The sequence below is a fragment of the Ceratotherium simum genome, chromosome 34 (assembly GCF_057802395.1).
Source record: "Ceratotherium simum simum isolate JZ-2026a chromosome 34, ASM5780239v1, whole genome shotgun sequence".
Taxonomy (NCBI): domain Eukaryota; kingdom Metazoa; phylum Chordata; class Mammalia; order Perissodactyla; family Rhinocerotidae; genus Ceratotherium; species Ceratotherium simum.
The window spans coordinates 8,315,555-8,337,450 of NC_141933.1; the positions used below are offsets into that span (position 1 = coordinate 8,315,555).

Below are 21,896 nucleotides of genomic sequence, written 5' to 3' on the forward strand. Positions count from 1 at the left end.
GGGAAAACAAGGGCCTCTGATAAAATATTTGCTGCCAGCAAAGGCTAGCACAAAGCCAAAGAAAGGCCAGGAAGCCGGGATATGTGCTGAAAGACTGAAATTGTTATTTATGTATTTTTTAATTGGCAGCCCTTGGCCATGGTATACAACTTTTAAAAAATACAAAATAGATACAATGAAAGTCTGCCCCCAGGTCCCAGTTACTTATGAACCCTCTGGAAGTATTTATCATATATGAGCAGTCTCGTATGCTTTATTCTTCCCCTTTTTATACACGTGGTAACATAGTCCTCACACTGTTCTCTTCTTACCCTTTCAAAATCTGTCCTGCAGAGCCGTCCGTTACCAGAGCCTCCTCCTTGCTTTTTTATAGCTAGTGGTATTCCACTGTATGCGGTTCCCATAACTAATGTTAATTAACTCGTTAATTAGGTCCCTATTGATGGAAATTTGTTTCTAGTACCTTGATATTACAAAGGACGCTGCAATATTCTTGTGCCAGTGCCACCCTGCACATATTCAAGTGTCCTTAGGATAAATTCCTGAAGTGGCATTGCTGGCTCAGAGGTGGCTGTGTTTGTCCTCCTCATAGCTACTGTCAAACTGCCTTCCCTGGGCGGAAGCCTCTGGGATGGCTCAGGTCAGCCAGCCTCTCTAAGCCATTCTGCGGGTAAGTGAAGAGACGTGGGCACCCCAGGATGTCCGGGAGCTGGCCCATACACCAAGGCAAGTGAGGTCAAGGGTCAAGGCAACAACCAGAATGTGGCCGTGTTCACTGGCATGTCCAGCACCTGGTCATCACCTGGCACCCAGCAGGCCCTCAGTCATGCTTTCCCAGTGAAGGAACAAGCGTGATGTGAAGAAGAGGAGCCCCTGCAGGGGGCCCTGGCCTGGGCCAGCCTGCCGAGCTGTATTTTCCTGGGTACACCATAACCTGCATCGGCCTGCAGGGCTGTCGGGAGGCTGGGAAATACCATAACACATATAATGCAACAACACATGATCTTACAGATGTGGTGCTGAATTAAAACAGCAAATCACATAAAACTACACACCATATGATAGCATTTTATAAAGCTCAAAACAGGCAAAACAAAACCATCTATTGTCTGGTGATACATGCACATGTGATAAAACTCGACTGGGGGATCAGGGGAAGAGAAAGCACAAAATTCAAGATGATGGTCCCTGTGAGGGGAGTCGGGGGGAGGGGTAAAGAAGCACCCCGGAATTTGCAAAGGGTTGGTAATCTCTTGGTTCTCAGGTTGGGTGGTAGGTTCACGGGCGTTCAATTTACAACTCAGTTCCCAACTCACAGGAGGTGCCACATCCTTTTGTATCTATCAAATACAATGTAAGAAAATGTAAGTTTAAATATTTTAAAGTAATCACTGGAAAATTAAAACCCTAAAATGGCTTAAAAAACAAAAACAAAAAGCCAAGATAATCCCTTCCTCGCTGATGAAATCAAGTGGGGATGATGAAATCAGTGTTCTGTGTAGAATTATACTATGGGGAGACCCCTTTCCTTGTAGTTTCTTCTTTTTTGTGTGAGGAAGATTAGCCCTGAGCTAACATCTGATGCCAATCCTCCTCCTCTTTGCTGAGGAAGATTAGCCCTGGGCTAACATCTGTGCCCATCTTCCTCCACTTAATATGTGGGACACCGCCACAGCATGGCTTGATAAGTGGTGCATAGGCCACACCTGGGATCCGAACCTTCGAGCCCCAGGTCGCCTAAGCAGAGTATGCGAACTTAACCATTATGCCATCGGGCCAGCCCCTTCTATTGTTTCTTTTTTTAGAATAGCTTTATCAAGATATAATTGGCATGCAATACATGTATGTATTAAAAATGCACTATTTGATGACTTTGACATATATATGCACCCATGAAACCATCACCACGATCAAGATAAGGAACATCTCCATCACCCCAAAAGCTTCCTCTTCCCCTTTGTAATCACCTCCTTCTCTTCCTCACCTCCCCATCCCCAAGTAACCACTGATCTGCTATCACAATAGATGAGCTTGCATTTTTCAGAATCTATATAAATAGAACCACAGAGTATGTACTTTTTTGTCTGACTTCTTTAGCTACGCATAATTATTTTGAGATTCATCCCTGTTGTTGCCTGTATTAAGTCATTCCCTTTTATTGCCAAGTAGTATTCCATTTTAATGGATGTACCACAGTTTGTTTAGCTAGTCACCTGCTGATGGACATTTGGGCTGTTTCCAGTTTTGGACTAGTACAAATAAAGCTGCTATGAACATTGTATGTATCTGTGTGGAAATACACTTACATTTTTCTTGGTAAATACTTTGGAATGGAAAGGCTGGGTCACGTGGTAGGTGGTGTTTAACTTTTTACGAAACTGTCCAACTGTTTTCCAAAGTGGCTGCACCATTTTACATTCCCACTGGCAGAGTAGAGTCCTGGTTCCTCCACATCCTCACCAACACTTGGTCTAGTCAGTCTTGTTTAATGTTAGCTGCTCAAACAGGTGTGTCATGGTATCTCACAGTGGTTTTAATTTATACTTCCTTCATGACTAATGACGTTCAGCATCCTTTCCTGTACTTACCATTTATACATATTCTTTGGTAAAGTGTCTGTTCAAACCTTTTGCTTTTAAAAAATAGGGTTGTTTGTTTTCTTATGGTTCAGTTTTGAGAGTCTGGATACAAGTCCTTTACCAGATGTGTGATTTGCACATATCTATTATTTCTAATTTGTATCTAATTCCACAAATTCCACTACCCATCTCCCCCTAGTTCAAATTACCTTTAATAAGAAGCTGTAACTAAAGCTGGTTTTCCAGGAAAAACAAAATTATGAGAAGTACTTGGTGCATCCCAGGTGCTCACTCCACAGAAGATATCATTATTTCTAATTTGGGCAATGGAGTCAAGTGCGGGGCTCTCCAAAGGCGGGACACTGAGCAGACAACCACGGATCTGCTCCCTCCAGTCTCAGCTAGCTGGGTGACACGACCTCTCAATCTTGCCTGCGGCTTGGGGCTTCTGAACTATCAGAGGTAGAGTTACAAGATGAAAACCGCCAGGGATTAGCAGGAAGGGGCTGAAACCTCTCCCCCTTTACATTCCAACACCAATTCTCTGACACCAACTGGATGTCCTACAGTTCAATTTGATTCTGACACCAACCACCCTGAGTCGGCAGACCCCACAGGTTAAGGAATTCAGCCACAAGTCCTGGGTCTTGTCTCCAGGCTACCCACACCTCTGTCCAACTTAGCTACAAATTCGGAGGTTCCCACAACTCCCCTCATGTTCAATAATTCGCCAGAATGAAACACAGAACTCAGGAAAGTGCTATATTATGCTTACCATTTTAATATAAAGGATACAAATAAACAGCTAGATGAAGAGAGGCAGAGGGCAGCAAGGTCTGAAAGGGTCCTGAGCCCAGGAGCTTCTGTCCCTGTGGAGTCAGGGGACACCACCCTCCTGTCACATCAATATGTTCACCAACCCGGAAGCTCTCCGAACCTCACAGTTCAGAGTTTTTATTGAGATTTTATTACACAGGCACTGTTGATTAAATCACTGGCCGTGTGACTGAATGCAATCTCCAGCCCCTGAAGTGGGGGGTGGGGCTGAAAGTTGGCTGGTTTTTCTGGTGACCAGCCAGCATCCTGAAGCTGTCACTGGGCCCTCAGAGCTGGCAATGAGTCACCCTGTTAGCTAACCTCAGGTATGGTCCAGAGGAGCTCATCAGGAATAATGAAAGACACTCCTATCGCTTAGGAAATCCCAAGGGTTTCTGAAGCTCTGTGCCAGGATCTGCGGACAAAGACCAGACATATATTTTTTATTATATCGCACCCTTGTATAAGATCAGGAGGCATCTGCATCTGATATCTGTGTGTAATTCTTGCGCCTGCAGCTCAGGAGATGCCCCGTTAAAACCAACGTGCCCTCTCATCTCACTGAATCAGCACAGTACCCTGCAGAGTAGCGTTAATATTAGTCTTCTACAGACCAACTGAGGCATGGAGAGATTAAATGCCTTCCCTAGCTGCCAGCTGGAGGATGGCTGGCCCCATAGGACTGCAACTTGCCTCAAAAGTGGGAAGTTGGCTCAGTGGTCCTCAGCCAGAGAGCAGCACGGTCTGCATTCCAATCCTGTTCTGTCCACAGAGGAGTCTTGCACCAGCAGACTATCCTGGCAGACTGTGAGACCTTGCCGTGGGTAGTTCAGCTTTCTGTGGCTCAGTTTTCTCATCTATAAATTAGAGAGAATACTCATCTCCAAAAGTTGTGTGGATGAAATGAGCTACTACGTGTACAAGAACTCAGAACAGAGCCTGGAGCAGCCAACATCCGAACTCTTCAGCCATTAATTTGTCCTTGGAACAGTTACAAAAATTGATCATATATTTAACCACAAAGAAAATCGTACTTTTTTGAAAAAGTAGAGATTTTTAAGGCCTTCTTCTGCAAAATCTAACAAAAATAGGAATTAATAATAAAAAGATGACCAAAATATTTTAACTTGGTGATTAAAAAATACTCCCACAAAATCCTGGATAAAAGAGATTAAACTGAAATGACTACAAAGCAGTGACAATGCCTGCCCCCTGAGACAGTCCCAGCTGCAGCCTTCACCGTTATTAGTACGGAGGTGTCATTATTAGCATTAACAGTACATTTCTCTTCGTGCATTTGTCTTTCTCCTTTGCTAGACTACGATTCTCTGGAAGGCAGGAACCGAATTTCATTTACGGTGGTAGCCACCAAGCTGGTCTGCACTCAGTAGCTGCTCAAACATTGGATGACTCTTTTCTTCCTGCCTCCATAGAATTTGTCGTATTTACTGAATAAATTAATTTTTCCTTCCAACAGATGATTTAAACATTTTATATTTTTCCTTTCTTGTCTACAATATTAGCTTAATATTTGGTATATAAATAACACTTGCTCAGTGTAAAAAATTAGAATAAATAGAAATGGGCGGAAAAAAAGTAAAAATTATCTGAGATCCCCTCACCATCGGAAATTTGGTGATTGTCCTGTCAATGCATTTCTTTATATCTATACAGTTATATATAACGTTATATAAATGGGACCATGTCACACATTTTTAAAAAGTATGAGGCACTTTTTTTATTTTTTTGGTAATGAAGATTGGCCCTGAGCTAACATCTGTGTCAATCTTCTACTTTATACGGGACACTGCCACAGCATGGCTTGATGAGCAGTGTGTATGTCTGTGCCCGGGATCTGAACCCGCAAACCCTGAGCCATGGAAGCGGAGCATGTGAACTTAACCACTACACCACCAGGTAGGCCCCTGAAGCACATTTATAAAATATGTTGGGCTCCTAAACTGTATTGGATAACGTCCAGGCACCCGTTTCCCTCTGCAATGTCTTCACTGATAATGTGCCATGTATCCTTCCACAGCTTTCTCTGTACTCGCATAATCCTACGCAAACAAGCATGCACATATATGGGCTTTGTTTCTTCTACAAAAACAAGATCATGTAATACATATTTCTCTGCTTCTTTTCTCATTTAATAATAATACAGCACAGAAGTCCCTCTAGGTCAGTTGGTATGGATTAACTCCTTTTCAAGGTGCCTAATAATCCAGGTTATGGATATTCCAGTTTGTTCGACCATTCACATATCGATGGAAATTCACTGTTTCCAGGTTTTTGCCATTACAAAGCTGCAGTAAATGCAGGAGACGACCTTGAACACATTATATTATATAACCACACGCCTTGCCTTAGGGCAGAGTCCCACGAGTGGGACTGCTACATTGAAAAGGTTTTTTTATTTTTCCTGAAAGGGGTACAATTTTAATAGAAACAGAATGCTTTCCAAAAATGTTCACAGTAGTCAGTGTGAGTGCATTTGTTTTTTGCGATTTTGATGGTTATATAGAGTCCTCATTATCACCTAATTTTCCATTTCCCTTCTTGGGGGGTTGGTACCCTTTCATATTTTTTGGCTATTTGCATTTGCTCTTCTGAGACTCGCCTATTCATAGTCTTTGCTCATTTCCTATTGTTTTTGTCTTTTTTCTAATTAGTTTTTAAGACTTTGCACATTATAGATATTAGCTCTTTACTGTACATGTGGCAAGCATATTTCCCTGATATATTACTGTCTGTTGGCTTTTATCACACAGTTTTAGCTTCTTTGGTAATCAAGTATATCTCTTCCTTATAGTTTGGATTTCCTGTGTTGGGGTTCAGGACAGGCCACCCCAAAATATACCACTTTGGCATATTGGTTATTTTGAATTGTTACTTAAGAGGCAGCCAGTGCCAAGAAGGACATGCTGACCTTCCTTTGCCCCCTGAAAGCAGGAAATAAATCTCCCATGTGAAATGTACCCTCCCTGTACCAGAAGGTAGAGAGACATCCTTATCACTAGAGATAGAGAATTAACGGCAGAGAAGGCTATATAAACAAACCTTGTTACTTCTTTACTAATTTACTACCCCAAGCCCAGACTTCTTTGTCTTGTTAATTCTTCACAGATTTACTGTTTCTTTGTCTAAAAGGTATAACAGCTGTGCACTTTGGACACTTCTTTGGGTATCATATTCTCCCACCTTACATAATTATAAAATTGTTTTTCTCCTGTTAATGTGTCCTGTTAACTTGATCAGATCAGCCAGACAACCAAGAAGGGTAGAGGAAAAATTTTTCCTTCCCTACACTTGTCTTCATAAAGTCTCTACCCCTAGATGACCCCGATAGTCTCCTAAATTGTATTCCACGTCTGTTTTATTTAGATTTAGGACTCTGTTACCATTTACCAACTGAATCTTTTCCTTACTGAACTGAAATACCATCTTTGTGGTATTCCTACATATATACGGGGAATCTATTTCCGTCCTCTATTCAGTTGTGCTAATCTTTCCTACATCACATTGTTTGTTTACTGCGTCTTTTATTCTGCATTATCCAGAAAGGCAAGCTCCTCCTCAACTGTGTGTACAAGTTTCTCCACGATTTTCATAGTTATTATTTTATATGATTTTGAGATGATTTAACCTCAACCTCGATAAGATTTTAATGGAAATACATTGTGAACTAATCTTGGAATTGACAACTTTATATTGTTTTCCGCCTAAGATTACGCGTTCTTCCATCGGCTCAGATATCGTTTTTAATCCTTCAATAAGACTATAGGTTTTTTTCTTCAGTTCTTATCCTTTTCAAAGAAAACAGGAAGTCCCTTTTACCTGCGGCGTCAACGGATCCGCTTTACGGGCGCGCGCCAGCCCCTCCCCCCTCGCCGGTTCCGGGTTACCATGGCAATCGAGGATTGACGTCACTTAGCGCTTCCGTGCCGGACCGGGGGTCGACCGTGAAGCTAGGGGCGGAGAGGCGGTGCTGCCCCAACTACGCATGCGCGCTCCGACTCGACTCCTCCCCCGCCCTAAATCTCGTTCGGCCAGGGCTTTTCCGCCGCGACCTCTCGCTTAATCCCAGCGAAACTGCCCCCCCGGGGGAGGGGTGTAGAAAAAGGATCCAACCAGCGACAGCCAATCCCATGACACTACGACGCAACTGAGCTTGGTTGACTCTATCCACTGCAGCCAATGAGAGCGCGCTTGGTACCGACGTCACAGAGTTTGCCCGCCCTCTCCCCTCCTTTCTGGCCTCCGAGCTCAGTCCGCGCAGTAACAAATGAAGTGCGCGCTGCGACACCTCCCCGCTGGCCGGGCTCGGCCGCCATTTCCTCGCCTGGCCTAACGGTCCGGCCAATCCCAGGGCGCAGCGAGGAGGACTAAGGCTCCGCCAATCGGAGGGCGCCGACTCCGACCCCCTCGCCTCGGCCCGGCCCAATCCAGGCCCCGGCCCCGCCGCCCCCGGCCCGCCCCTGCGGCGCCCTCTCTCCTCCCTCTTTGTGCGTCTCGCGCCGCCGCCGCCGTCCGCCGCGTGAGAGGACGGGCTCCGTGCGCTCCGCGGCAGCGCAGTCGGGTCTCCTCCCCCCGGAAGATTCGCGAAGGAGCCGCCGAGAAGGAGCCGCCGGTGCCGGTCCCCGGGGGGCGCCATGGCGACCGGAGCGAACGCTACGCCGCTGGGTAAGCTGGGCCCCCCCGGCCTCCCTCCCGTCCCCGCGCCCCAAGGGGGCTTCGAGCCGGGGCCCCCGCCTGCCCCCGGGCCTGGGGCGGGGCTGCTGGTGCCCGGGCCGCCGCCGCGCCGGCCCGTGGGCTCGGCGGGGGCCCTGACCGCGGCCTTCCCCTTCGCGGCACTGCCGCCGCCGCCGCCCCCCCCGCCGCCCCAGCAGCCGCCGCCGCCTTCCCCGGGCTCCGCGTACCCGCCGCCGCTCTACCAGCGCGTGTCGCCGCCGCAGCCGCCGCGTCAGGACCAGCAGCCGGGCCCGGCCGGCGGCGGAGGAGGTGAGTCGGGCCGAGAGAGCGCGAGAGGCGTCGCGCGGACGGGCCCGGCCGGCTGAGGGGCGCGCGGCGGCGGCGACGGCGGCGGCTGCTGCACGCGGCAGGGGCGCGCGCGCGCACGCACGGGGAGGCCCGGGCGGAGGCGCCACGGGGCGCGCGGCCTGGGGCTCGGGCCACGAGTGCGCACGCGCTCGGGAGGAGGGGGCACAGGGCGGGCGGACGTTTGCTGTGCGCATGCGCAATGTGGCTGCTTACGCTTTGCGGGCCCGACTAAAAGCGGCGGCGGGGCGGGGGACGGGCCTTCTTGCTTTCCAGCCGCTCGTGTAGGGGAGCGGTGTGGAGAGGGTCGAGTGGGTGGACGGGGTGCTGGGGGTGCATGTCAGCAGGGAGTGAAAGGGTCAAGTGATGACGTGGAGCATCTCCTTTCTGGCTGTAGAGAAGGCAGAAAAGAAGGAAAGTGTTAAAAATAGTCCCTCTCCTACAGTAAGGCAGGGATTTCAGTGCGGAGAACGAGAGAGGATGGAAGTTTTCAGGGAGTAGTTGGGTCCGATCTTTTGTGGCCGTTTTTTAGGGAGGGATTCCTGTGTTTCGTTCTGATCTCCTTTCATTTCCCTTAGACAAGTCTGGTCCGCCTCCCCCTCGTAGTTGCTGGGGCTTTCCTCTTGGGAAGTAGAACGACTTTAGTGCACCAGATGTGTAGGGAGTTTCTGCCTATGTATTGGAGAAGGAGGATTTTGTTACTATTGCATCGCTTGTTCCCTGTTGAACGAGGAGTTCAGACACAAAGTTTCCAAACTGGCCAGGAAAATTGCTTATCTGCGCTAAACTTAAGAAAATAAGTGATGTTATTGAAGAGTGGGGCTTTTTCACTTAGTAACCGTAGGTTTAGTTGTGTTGTGGCCCATTCAGAAAGGTTGCTGGTGGGGAGGTGGAGGTGGGAGGAGCCAGCAGTCTGCCGATGTTGCTTTACGAACTTGCCTGTGGTGATTCAATCTACTCTTGTCTCCCCTGGGTCTTTTAAGGCATGATGTAGTGTATGTCTTCGAAACACTTTATTTCACTATCTGAAATTATGCGATAAGATTTGTTTACATACTTTACAGCGTTTTTCTGGACAAAAATTATAAATGTGAACTGTTAACCTTTTGGACCCAGGTCCAGGTCCCCTTATAGTGGCGTGTGTCTCAGGTTTGACTTGTGTACTTTGCCATTTAAGTTTTAGGTCAAGTTCTCAGTTTCAGAGCCTGCTGAAGTTGTAACGTCATAAGTATCCTGAACTACGTGTTGGTAGTTACTCTGTTGATTTATGTTTGTGTCTCATGGTCTGTATCTCCCTTTAGACTTCCCGAGTAAGAAGCGGAAGAGGAGCCGCTGGAACCAGGACACAATGGAACAAAAGACAGTGATTCCAGGAATGCCTACAGTTATCCCGCCTGGACTTACTCGGGAACAAGAAAGAGCTTATATAGGTAAATACACGTTCTGCATCCAGATGCATTTTCGGGTTGTTACTGTTTATTCTGAGCAGTGTTTTTATCTGTTGCAAGCCTGAGATTGTGAAGTTTTCTTTTTTGAGATGAGGTGTGGTCAGGTGTACTTTCTTTGACATAATTCGTCAGTTTTTGCTCAGTGAGTCCTGCACTTGCAGCTCCTTGTTTGGTCTGTTCATAACAGCAGTGTTCTCCATGAGTGCCAGGAAGGTAGAGGGGCCCACTTAGGGTAACACTAGTCCCCAGTCCACAGCCCACCCCATCCTTTTCAGCTGCTGCTCACTGCCAGTTGATGAGGTGAGTGTCTTATGCCTCTCTGGACATGGCCCCAGTGGAGAACACTGCAAGTATTGTAAACCAAGAACCTTTTTCACAGCATGGCCTCTCACCATAATTTCATATTTCTCCCTCCCCCTAAAACGTGATTTTTTACTTTTTATAGGTACTTTCTGAGGGGAAAAAAAAAATCTCAGTTCAATCAAAAAGTGGTTCTGAAAGTGTGTTTACAGTTCACCCCCTTTTACCATTTTGTTGAATCTAACCTTCCCTTCAGCATCTTTTCTGTTTTGGTCTTTGGAGAGCTGTCTTAAAATGAGGGCTCTTGTATTTACTATTAAAGAACTCTGCTGGGAAAGGGATACTGCTTGGAAATGGAATGAAGTGGTAGGATAAAAAATCTTAACTGTTGGGAAATTTCAGGAATTAAGAATGGCTGTCCACAGTGGAATCCGAAGTTAACCTTAAAATTACCTTTTTTTAAAATACAAGGTTTTTAATGTAAGTTTTATCTTTATTTACGTACCTGTGCAGCTGTCTCAAAAATTCACTTGATAAGCATTTCCTACTAACCAAGTAAACGTCCCCTTTGGGGTAAATTAGGGCAAAAGCCTCTGAGGCTGTGGCTTTCACGGATAAAAAGCTTCAAGGCCAGCATGTTGTTATTCCTGAGGATCTTAATTTATGTTTTTTAGACTGTTGAGAATCTTGAGGTGTTGAAATTGTCTTTTTCCTTTTCACGGTACTAATATTTCTGCTTTTTCCACTGTTCCTATTTACTTCCATCCACCTCCTCATGTCTGATATTAGACCGATCTGGGTCATTGTGAAAATGTCCCTAGTGGAGTGATAACCCAGGAACGCAGGCAGACTTAGAAAATGGGAAAAACAAACTCATTCTCGACATTTCCAGTTCTCTTTCTGTGGAGGGTGTTAATGCATTGTCTCCTAAGGGCTATTTATAGCTATAATCAAAGTAGGAAGAATCAAAGGCCAGGATGGTGTAGATCTCCACTCCAAGGAAGATAGCATCCTTTTGATTTAAGTGCCAGCCTTTTCCTCAGATTGGACCCCATACCCCTGCAGTCCGGTTAAGAAGACTTTCTACCCCCGTGAAGGTGGCTTTCACCTTGAGTTGTTGAGCTTAGTACTTGACTACCAAGTTGGAACTTTTCTGGCATAAAAAGGCTTAGGGAGCCCTGTGTCTTTCTCATCTTCTGTTTCTCACGGTACACACTGCCTTGTACAGAATGCCACCAGTATCTTCTCTTGATGTTAATGCAGATTTTCATTTTTTCAGAGTTTGAGTGGGTCTGTGGTGTAGCCCATTGGGATGTATTTAAAATTAGAAGGGTACCTTGGGTTAGACGCACATTTAATCCTATCTTTGAGCCAACTCAGTCTTAACCCAACCTAGTGAGACTTGCCCTTATTAAAGATGCATGCTCAGGACTCTCAGCAGCTACAAAGGTAAGAAACAGGCGGTTATTTAGCACGCTGAAGGAAGTGCTCTGGCTCTGCAGTTCCCGTTATATTGAGAAATCAGCCGGGTAACATTTCCCTGGAGTCACTGAACCTTCGTGAAAGCCTCATCTCTGTTTTTCACGTACAGCCTCATTTGTCAAGGTCTGAGGGCCACACAGATTGTCCTTGACCCACACTTTCCATCCTCGACACCTTTATTTTTACTTCCCACATAAGGAGCAAGTCTAAAAACACTTCTTGCATCGTACCGTTACTGGTTTATTAAGGTATATGGATTGTCATCTAAAAGCTGAATAAAAGCAGCAGGTACTGGGAGATCCTTGCTAGTAGGGATCTGGTTGTACAGAAAGAGTGTGTACAAACTTCTATGAGGTGTTGAATTGCTTATTAATTGTTATACTTGTTTAAGGAATTTTAAGCCTGGTATTGATGAAAATGATCTTTGTTCAACTGGTATTTTTCCTTGTCCCGTGTTAATTGGATCTCATTTCGGGCTGTGCTTAACATATAATGAAGAAAAATAAATTTTCAAGAGTGTTGCCCTCAACAAAGCAATTTGGTGGGAAACGGGGTATTGGTGATACCATCTATGGTTTTGGTTCTGGGTGCCAATTGTGTAGCCAGCCTTGGTGGGAAGCGAGAGGGGAAACACCTCCTCATAATTGCCTTGATGTTAGCTGTAGTGAACAGTCTACACTGCTAACCCCTCTTCCAACAAACTGTTTGCTTCCTAAGTGATAACCATTTTGAAGTGAAAAATACCTGTAGATGTAAATGAACTCCCGCCGATAGGTGGTTGGGGGTTTTTGCCTCAATGTGTTCACTGATCAGTCGTCCCTTTCAAAGTCTCCGAGTTCTTCATGCTTGTTGTTGAGATTTGAGATGTTTTTTGGTAACATTGTCTTTTTTCCATCCTTTTTTTTTCTTTCCTAACCTGGTTTCTTCCAGTGCAACTGCAGATAGAAGACCTGACTCGTAAACTGCGCACAGGAGACCTGGGCATCCCCCCTAACCCTGAGGACAGGTTGGGAAACAGTTTTAACCAGCTGACAGTAACGCTTTTACCTTTTTCTCAATACGTTTTACTGGTGGCAACATATTGTGTCAGTTCAATAAAATCCTAGTAAGACGACTGGTACTCTGACCATTCTGGGGACTAGAGTTTAATTAGAATCTATATGGTCAGTCGTCAGTTAGAAAATTGCAATGAAACTTAACTACTAGCACAATAAAGAGTTACAGGAAAATGGACAACTGGTTTCCAATTGGTAAGCGTGTAGATTTTAACCTGATTTACCTACCCGTAGGCAGAGTGAGGTGGCCCGTTAACCAGCCTTTTCAGTACCTGCTTTGGCTGAAAACCCAGGGTCTAGAGTTTCTCTCACAGGTACACGATGCAGGGATTAAGAGTATTTTTGAGCAGACCAGAAACGCAATCTGGTCAGCTCATCGCTGCAGTCTTCCTGCTCCTGGTTTTGAGATGGTTTTAAAATAGATGAGATTTCTAACCAACTTCCTTCACTACCAGTTAATTTTCAGCCTTGGCCATTGCCTGGGGGTGTTGGGAGGGGCCAGAATATTCTCACCTGTTTTGGGGAAGGCAAGCAACCAACCCTGAATCACCTTTTCTTTTTTTTTTTTTTTTAAATGGGGATTACGGTCCTCAGACAGCTGTGGTCATGTCATTTCACTTTACAGTTTTTCACCTCTGAAAAGTAAAACGTTTATCTGAGGGAAAAGAACTTTTTAAACTGGCATTTTATTGGCTGATTTGTCTTTGAATGGCTAAAATTTGGTCCATTTAGTAGAAGCGCAGTATGCCTCCATGGGTGAAATTTCTTCGTGCATGCAACAGAGTTGAAAACACTTTGCTTTAAAAAGTAGTGTTTTTGGCTATTAACGCAATAATAGGTTGTTAAATCAGGAAGATGATGTAATGGTTTTAGAAGCCACTCACTCACACATCTTTCTGCTGCGTTTTGCCGGGAAACAGATTAACTTGTTTCTCCACGTTGACTCTTTAATTTTACTTAATTAAATTTATTATTTTTTCATATGTAGATTTTGGTTGGAGGGTTATGTTGTGTTTTATATATCTTTTTGACTTTTTTTTTTAAAGATTTGCATTGTAGGCTGTAGACCACAACTGTTTAGTGCCTTTTTGGCCTTTTTTCCTTTAATGATGTGTCTACAGATGACCAGGCAATTCCTTACAAGGTTGAATTTTTAACAAACCTTCTTTGCTTCCTGGAGAACTGGGATTAGAATTTAGTTGATTTATATGCGGCCTATTTGAAGGGAAGAAGTTGGCCTATCTTAACCTCTAGAATTTAAGCTTTTGTCTTTCACATCCACAATTTGGGAAGAGGTTAAACTGTTCTGAGGCCTTTAAATGACCAATTTGGTACTGGTAAAATTTGTTTTGCTGATTAGCTAGGAATGCTTAATTTTAAACAGCTATGGGGTGGGAATTAGAAACGTCAAGCACGTTAGAAATAAAACCAGAGCAGAGTTTTTTTTTTCCCTTGTATTCAGTTTGAAAGAGGCCCTAATGCCTGATTGGTTTTGCTTTTGAGCCCAGGTTGGAGGGAAATGCATGAGTTTCTTACCGTAATACGAGTATTTCTTAAGAAGGTGTATTCTCAATATTAAGCCACTTTATACCATTTCGATGTTGCTTAAGTTGCACAGTTAAAAATGTTTTAAAATCTCTTATAGACTTAAATGTATAAGATGATAGTCTCATGAGCTGGGGAATGTTTGCTTTTGTCTTCACTATTATTGGATTGTGCTAACAGTTTATACAAATGCTAGAAACGGAGGTGTCATTTAGCCGTCATTAGCCATGAACAAAGCTGACCTTTTATTCCATCGTGTGTGTGACGTGGTATGACATGGTTCCCTTTAGGCTGAAGACAGTGGGAGCAGCCGAGTTCAGTCCTTGCTCTCCAACTAGGCAAGGTTCTCTCAACTAAACCAAGGGTATAGGAGTCTTGACTACTTTCAGGATGTTTTTTTAATAACCGGATCCACATGGTCTCTTCCCTTCTTGCAGCTGCTACTAAATTTTCATTCAGAATATCAAGCTATGGTCCTTTTTGTAATCTTAACTCAGAATTCTAGGAGTGTAACTTCTCTTTTTTTATTACCGCAAAATCCAGCTGTGGTAAACTGACCATTTTATCATTACTATTTTTTACTTGTAGCAACAGCATTTTACTCCTTAAAAAAAAGGAGAGAGAGAAAATCTGCTTTCTGGACTTGTAAACTCTGGTGGAGAATCATAGGTTTTCCCCTTGCCGTTTGCAGGTTCAGACCCTAGACAAGTACTTGACCAAATCTGCATTTGCAGCCTCTCTCAGAAGCTGCTTTAGCACGTTAACGTTTTTCTCTACCCAGACTCCCCAACCTCGAACAGCCAGAAAACAGGTTGACTCCTGGGCCTTGGACACAGCCAGCCAGGCCATTGAAGGAAAAGCAGAGACGAAGCCTTGAACCATCTCTCTCCATGGTGGGGGCCAAGTAGCTGCAGTAGCCTTGAGTCCCAGTGACCTTGGGTTAAAGAGCTCACAACTGACTATGTGGTAGGGGTACAGACACTCTTCCTGATAGGGTGTGAGCTCTGCAAGAGTTAACATTTTACTGAAACTTGGGGTTTCTGTGGTTCATAAAGTTGTAGTATTGTAAATTTTTTTTCAAATGAAAGAAAATCCATATTTGGCAAGAAGACTCCAGAGGATGGTACTGTCCTTGCCTCTTACTGTCCAAAGATTTTCCCCCAGCAGAGCAGACTTTTTTCCCCTCTCGTCACTTTTAGAAGCAAACCATTTTTTTCCTTTCTCACACACACCCCAGTCCCCCTGATGCTAAGCCAGCTTCCATCTCCCCATTCCACACGATCTTGAATAACACACGTTATGGTCGGTTCCTCCGAGTGTTGTGTTAGGGTCTGAGAGGCAGAGGGGCTGGGGAAGACTTAGTATAGCCCGTGTGGGAACGAGAGAGAAGTGAAGGCAGAGCAGTAACGGTGGTCTGTTTCCCACAGGTCCCCTTCCCCTGAGCCCATCTACAATAGCGAGGGGAAGCGGCTTAACACACGTGAGTTCCGCACCCGCAAAAAGCTGGAAGAGGAGCGGCACAACCTCATCACAGAGATGGTTGCCCTCAACCCTGATTTCAAGCCACCTGCGGATTACAAGTAAGCAGGGGCCTGGTCGCCTGGGACGAGGACATGTGCAGATTACATGTGATCTGGTAGAACAATTTTGGTACTAACATCTCACCTCTTACCTCAAATCACTTATAATTAACACATGGTGCCAAGGGTTGGTTCTAGAAGAGATAGTGATTATCTATGTTACCTCTCAAGAAATGTGCAGAGTGTATGTGTCTTTTGTTCTTTAGACCTCCAGCAACACGTGTGAGCGATAAAGTGATGATTCCACAAGATGAGTATCCGGAAATCAACTTTGTGGGGCTGCTAATTGGGCCCAGGTGAGTAACTACTAGCCTGTGGGGTACAGAATTTCTAAGAACCTGGGAGATGTGTCTTATCTTGTGCCTAATTGGTTGCCATTGGTGGCTTACCTTATTTTTGGTGGGAGTTTACTTTGGCTGAGTTCGTGCCTTTCTTTGAGAAAATCTCTTTGACTTCCCCATCTTAACTGCAGAGAAGTCAAACCTGAGGATTGCTGTGGCTGACCTTAACTTAGAGATCACGGAGCTCTTGGTGGGGAGATCCAAGTCTCTGCTCTCAGCTTCCTACAAATGCCTGATCAGCCAGGCCCCTGTCCCCTTTGGTGTGTGAACTTGCTTGTCAGGTCTAACAACTCCATCTTTTCTGCCTCTGATAGAGGGAACACCTTGAAGAACATAGAGAAGGAGTGTAACGCCAAGATTATGATTCGGGGGAAAGGGTCTGTAAAAGAAGGGAAAGTTGGGCGCAAAGATGGACAGATGTTGCCAGGAGAAGATGAGCCACTGCATGCCCTGGTGACCGCCAATACCATGGAGAACGTGAAGAAAGCAGTAGAACAGGTAAGGGAGCCGGAAAGGAAGCCTCTCGCCAGAAACCTAGGTGGTGGTGCCAGCGCTTACGTAGCTGTGCCCATTGCATCTCCACTAGATAAGAAACATCCTGAAGCAAGGTATTGAGACCCCTGAGGACCAGAATGACCTACGGAAGATGCAGCTTCGGGAGTTGGCTCGCTTGAATGGGACCCTTCGGGAAGACGATAACAGGTGTGTGATCAGCTTAGAGGGGAGTGCATGGAGACCTGAAGAACCTGTGGAGGGAGGGAGATTGGCCGTAGCCCTTGAATTGACTTTTTTTTCCGCTCAACAGGATTTTGAGGCCCTGGCAGAGCTCAGAGACCCGCAGCATTACTAATACCACAGTGTGTACCAAGTGTGGAGGGGCCGGCCACATTGCTTCCGATTGCAAATTCCAAAGGTGAGGGCTGGAGGGGTGGTCCTTGGTAGCCTGTGGTGTACAGGACAGCTCTTTTAGCACACTCTTGTTTGCTATTAACATATGGACCCAAGGGAAGGTTCTTGTCTCTGGGTGTGGACTGTCGTGGTGATTTAAAGCCCAGCGTGTTTAGAAACAGCCTGTACACCCCTGTTTTCTTGTTCATCTTGAGCCGTGGAGAACTGGAAATTTAATTCTAGGTAAAGTGTTTTTGCTGTGGCTCAATATTAAATTAACTGCCTTTTGCCGCCTGAGATTGGTTTAAGAAAACGAAGCAACCTATAGATTTTTGACTAGTTGTGAACCAGCACTTGATAGCAACGTTTTTCTTCTTTGGGTGGCAACCAGGAAAGACGTTAGGGACGTTCTGGCAGCTGCTCCAGTCTCGCACAGATTTCTCCTCCCTCAAACTGGGAACGTAGAATTCGATGAAACTTGCTGTTTGGGAGAACCTGTGCTGTCTGGGCTGGCACGGCTGGCTGTGGTCTGGTGCCGACTGTCTCCTCTGGTCCTGCCCTGGTGGTCTCTGCTGTGGCAGGCATGGTGTGGTCATCCCACATGCAGAGCTGGGCATGGAACTGAAGGTGGAATGAGAGTGCTTCGAGGAAGGGGTTGGAAGGATGGTTGAATTCCTCAAAACTTTCTCTGTGTACGTTCCTCAGGGTAACAGTTTCCTTCTTAATAAGTTTTTTCCCCCCTTTGTCTCTGTGTGTCCCCCACCCTACCTTCAGGCCTGGTGATCCTCAGTCAGCTCAGGATAAAGCACGGATGGATAAAGAATATCTCTCCCTCATGGCTGAACTGGGGGAAGCACCTGTGCCGGCATCTGTGGGCTCCACCTCTGGGCCTGCCACCACACCCCTGGCCAGTGCACCTCGGCCTGCTGCTCCTGCCAACAACCCACCTCCACCGGTGAGCTTCAGGGGCTGTTTCTCGTGGTCTGGCCCCCTAATCTCTTCCTCAGAGACTGGGGGCTGTGACCAGGTGCTATGGGGAGAGCAGGTTGACAGACATGGTTGGCAACATTGTTCTTGGGGGATGTCAGGATGTTTGGGGACCTCTCACTCTGGGAAGATCCTGTCCTTGTGTTCTGGTCCTGTGGCATACCCAAAAGAACAGTGTTGCCACCAGGGGGAGCAGGCAGGGACGTTGGCGGGAAATGCTCTCACGTAGTCTCTCATGTCCACCACCCAGAGCCGCCCACCCTGGATGAATTCCGGCCCTTCAGAGAGTCGGCCGTACCATGGCATGCACGGAGGTGGTCCTGGTGGGCCTGGAGGTGGCCCCCACAGCTTCCCACACCCACTACCCAGCCTGACAGGTGGGCATGGTGGACATCCCATGCAGCACAACCCTAATGGGCCCCCACCCCCTTGGATGCAGCCGCCACCGCCACCGATGAACCAGGGCCCCCACCCACCTGGGCACCATGGCCCTCCTCCAATGGGTAAGTAAGTGTCAGACCAGAAACCTTGGGGTTTTGGGGTAAGCAAGGGTTACAGTAGGTCGCTGTAGACTGGAAGCAGCTCCCAAAGTGGCCGAGTATTGCACTGTGTGTCTTGGCAAGGCTCGGGCTCCGGAAGGAGCAAGACTCCATTCTGGTTCAGGACGGAATTTCTTTGTGGGGCAGGTACACCCCTAGCCTCTTACAAGCAAGGTTTCTGAACTGCTTTCCTGAGGGTAGTGATTACACGCTGTGCGACTGAGTAAGCTGTTGGTGGGGGCGTCTTCCCTGGCCACTTCCAATGTCCTGCTAAGTCCCTGCTCTTTCCTTCCATCAAGATCAGTACCTGGGAAGTACGCCTGTGGGCTCTGGGGTCTATCGCCTGCATCAAGGAAAAGGTAATGGAGCCTCTCATTTGCTCACTTTGGGGCATCCCCTGGGCTGGGAGTGAGTGGGGCTCTGTCTTGAATCCCTCTCCTCCCCTGAGGCCTTACCCATGCCTCCACCTGCCTGCAGGTATGATGCCGCCGCCGCCTATGGGCATGATGCCGCCGCCGCCGCCGCCTCCCAGTGGGCAGCCCCCACCCCCTCCCTCTGGTCCTCTTCCCCCATGGCAACAGCAGCAGCAGCAGCCTCCGCCACCTCCTCCGCCCAGCAGCAGTATGGCTTCCAGTACCCCCTTGCCATGGCAGCAAAGTGAGTGGAATCTTTTGGGCTCGTGGGGGTGGGTGGGTTGGGGAGGTGGGGCCGAGAGGAACACGAACCTCACAGGCTGGTAGACACTTTGGGATGAGACTCCAGTCTCTGCTGGGGGTGTAAACAGAAAGGGCCTTGTGGCCCCAGGAGGTCTTGGAGAGGAGAGCTGATGTTTGGCGTGGTTGTGTCTGGGGGGGAGGTCTGTGGGGCCTGGAAGGGAGCCTGCCATTGGAGGGAGGGTGCCAGAAGTCCAGGCGCTCACAGGCTGAGTGAGCTGCTGGCTGGCCCAAGCCCATGCATATGGCGGGGGGTTGGGGGGGTGGTGCATGCATGCTCTGGAGAGGGTTGTGACTGGGGCCTGAGAGATGCAGGAATGGGACCGGGCAGTGGGGAGAGTAGCTGTGGCCTTGAGGTTGAATGTGCCGTTCGGTGGTGGCGGCGGATGGGCGGAGGGATGTCAGAGCCGGTTCTTGTGTCTGGTACCTTCCCCTCAGCCCCTCCAGGGGCATTGGTGACAAAGGGCTTACTCTGTTAAGCCCAGAGACCTTGAGGCTGACCCCAGGGTAGTCCTGCCCACCCCACCACTCCCCATCACCAGGACAGCCCTGCCCGCCCGCCCCCCACCACCGTACCGCATGCCAAGCAAGGAGCAGACGCCCCTCGCCCCCCCATCCCAAGGCAGCAGCCGCAGAGAGCCGCGGTGTGCCCCCGCGCGTGTGACCTTGGGCTTCTTTACCACCCCAGATACGACGACTACCACCACGAGCGCTGGCACAGGGTCCATCCCGCCATGGCAACAGCAGCAGGCGGCTGCCGCAGCTTCTCCAGGAGCCCCTCAGATGCAAGGCAACCCCACTATGGTGCCCCTGCCCCCCGGGGTCCAGCCGCCTCTGCCGCCCGGGGCCCCTCCCCCTCCGCCGCCTCCGCCGCCTGGTTCCGCCGGCATGATGTATGCCCCGCCCCCTCCTCCTCCGCCTCCCATGGACCCTTCTAACTTTGTCACCATGATGGGCATGGGGGTGGCGGGCATGCCGCCCTTCGGGATGCCTCCAGCTCCCCCACCGCCTCCACCACAGAACTAGACTCGGTTTTTTTTAAGAAAATATATATTATATAAGAGAGAGAATTGGTCTCGTTTAAACACACGCCGAACCTCACCATATGGAGCCAGACATTGGGACGCACGCATGTGATTGTGTGCACGCATGTGTGTGTGTGCACGCACCGGGCTGGGCCAAGCGACTGAGGACTCGTTTGGGAACGGGCAGGTGGTAGTAGGGGCGCCAGCTTGGGCTCTCCTGGCGCCCCGTAGCATCGAGTGTCTTCTTTGTCTTCTTTCTCTCCTCACCCAACTCCCTTTGCCTCTCCCCAAACCGGGCCGCCAGGATCCCTCCCCGCGGCGGCGATGGCCCGAGCCATGAGAGTGAGGACTTTCCGCGCCCATTGGTGACCCTTCCAGGCAGACAGCCTCAGCAGCGCCCCTGGTGGACAGGATGGTTCGGCAAAGCAGCCTGAGTTATTTTTGTGGACGGAATCGGAACACGCTGGCTCCATATTGTGAAATTTTTATTAATTTTTTTCTTTTTCCTTTGTTATTTCCTTCTCTCTTCCTATCTTCAGACTCCGTCCAAGGAGATGCTCTCCCCGGTCTTCTGCTGCGATTAGATTCCTTTCCCTTTTCTCCATTCCTCGCTCTTCTCTTTCCAAGGAGAGAGGAGCAAATGGTTTTAGGCAAAGGCTTTGGCCATTAACGGCAGGCTCGTGGGGGGTGGGGGTTGTTCCTTTGCTTCTGAGATTTTCAAGGTGCCATTGCCACCCCCGAGTTGTTTGTTGTTTTTTTTAAGTGTGAGATTTTGTCTCTGCCATCCTCGTAGAGTAGCAGGTTAACCTCCAGGTCCCGAGTCCACATCCATCTTGGCACCCCTGCCAGCAGTAGGTGGGTCCTCCCAGGCCACCGGGGGTTCGTCTGCCAGCCCAGAGAGTCCTTTCCACACTCTCTGAGCACCTAAGCTGCCTCAGATTCCATTTGTTCCTCTCCTTCCTGGAAGGCTCCCTTTACATTTTATTTTAATCCTAAACGTCTAAATGTTTCGCAGTGTCTAAGGGTTTGAGCTCTTTGTTTTTTGTTCTGCTTCCTTTTTTTTCCAAACCCTTGCCTCTTCATGGAGTGATTATGTTGACAATGATGTATAATGCGCGTTTTCCTCACTGGGTTATCTGCAGAAATTTCTCTGGGCTTTTTTTTTTTCGGTGTATGATTCAACACTGCGTTAAAGGGGGGTGTTCCATTGAATAAAAGAGCAGTGTGGTTTTCTGGGTCTGTTTCTTTATTTTCCTTTCTCTTAAACACTCTCTACCACCACCAGCGGCAGCACCAAAGTTACCTGCATTCAGCACTTGTCCCCAGTTGTCCTTTTCTCCCTGGGGAACCTGTGGGACCTTCATTAAGGAAGCAGCCCACCTGCCTCCCTGTGTGTGGCTTGGCTGGTGAAACCTGAGTGTGTGGATGGCCTCATCATCTCCCCATTGTTTACTAGTTAACAGCTGAGAACCAGATCCCCGCTCCCATCCCCACCATCACCCTTCAGCCCCTCTGGTCCCTGTCCCTTTGAAGGCCTTTCCCTGGGGCTTGGACCCCCGCA

At 47.8% G+C, this 21,896-nt stretch overlaps 1 protein-coding gene and 1 long non-coding RNA gene across 15 annotated transcripts; one reads left to right on the forward strand and one right to left on the reverse strand.

The window, feature by feature from the left end:
• Nucleotides 1–3,337: 3,337 nt before the first annotated feature.
• LOC147912533 (uncharacterized) lies at nt 3,338–7,615 on the reverse strand. Of its 2 annotated transcripts, XR_015549709.1 has the most exons (3): nt 7,233–7,615; nt 4,089–4,252; nt 3,338–3,810 (listed from the first exon to the last, which is right to left on the reverse strand). It is a non-coding gene; the product is annotated as an uncharacterized LOC147912533 (long non-coding RNA). The 2 variants fall into 2 exon arrangements; XR_015549708.1 differs by having other exon boundaries at nt 4,089–7,615.
• Nucleotides 7,616–7,927: 312 nt separating this feature from the next.
• On the forward strand, nt 7,928–21,568 carry SF1 (splicing factor 1). Of its 13 annotated transcripts, none has more exons than XM_004437570.3 (14): nt 7,928–8,078; nt 9,734–9,862; nt 12,593–12,668; nt 15,690–15,842; nt 16,049–16,138; nt 16,498–16,681; nt 16,770–16,885; nt 16,989–17,096; nt 17,846–18,026; nt 18,288–18,561; nt 18,897–18,956; nt 19,075–19,254; nt 19,999–20,203; nt 20,640–21,568. In XM_004437570.3, the coding sequence occupies exons 1-14, from the start codon at nt 8,048–8,050 to the stop codon at nt 20,767–20,769; spliced, it is 1,917 nt and encodes a 638-aa protein (XP_004437627.1). In that variant the 5' UTR covers nt 7,928–8,047; the 3' UTR covers nt 20,770–21,568. The 13 variants fall into 13 exon arrangements, with proteins under 13 accessions (XP_004437627.1, XP_014648470.1, XP_004437628.1 ...); XM_087422703.1 differs by having other exon boundaries at nt 8,048–8,396; XM_014792984.2 differs by lacking the exon at nt 19,999–20,203 and having other exon boundaries at nt 18,288–18,565.
• The last annotated feature ends 328 nt before the right edge of the window (nt 21,569–21,896 follow it).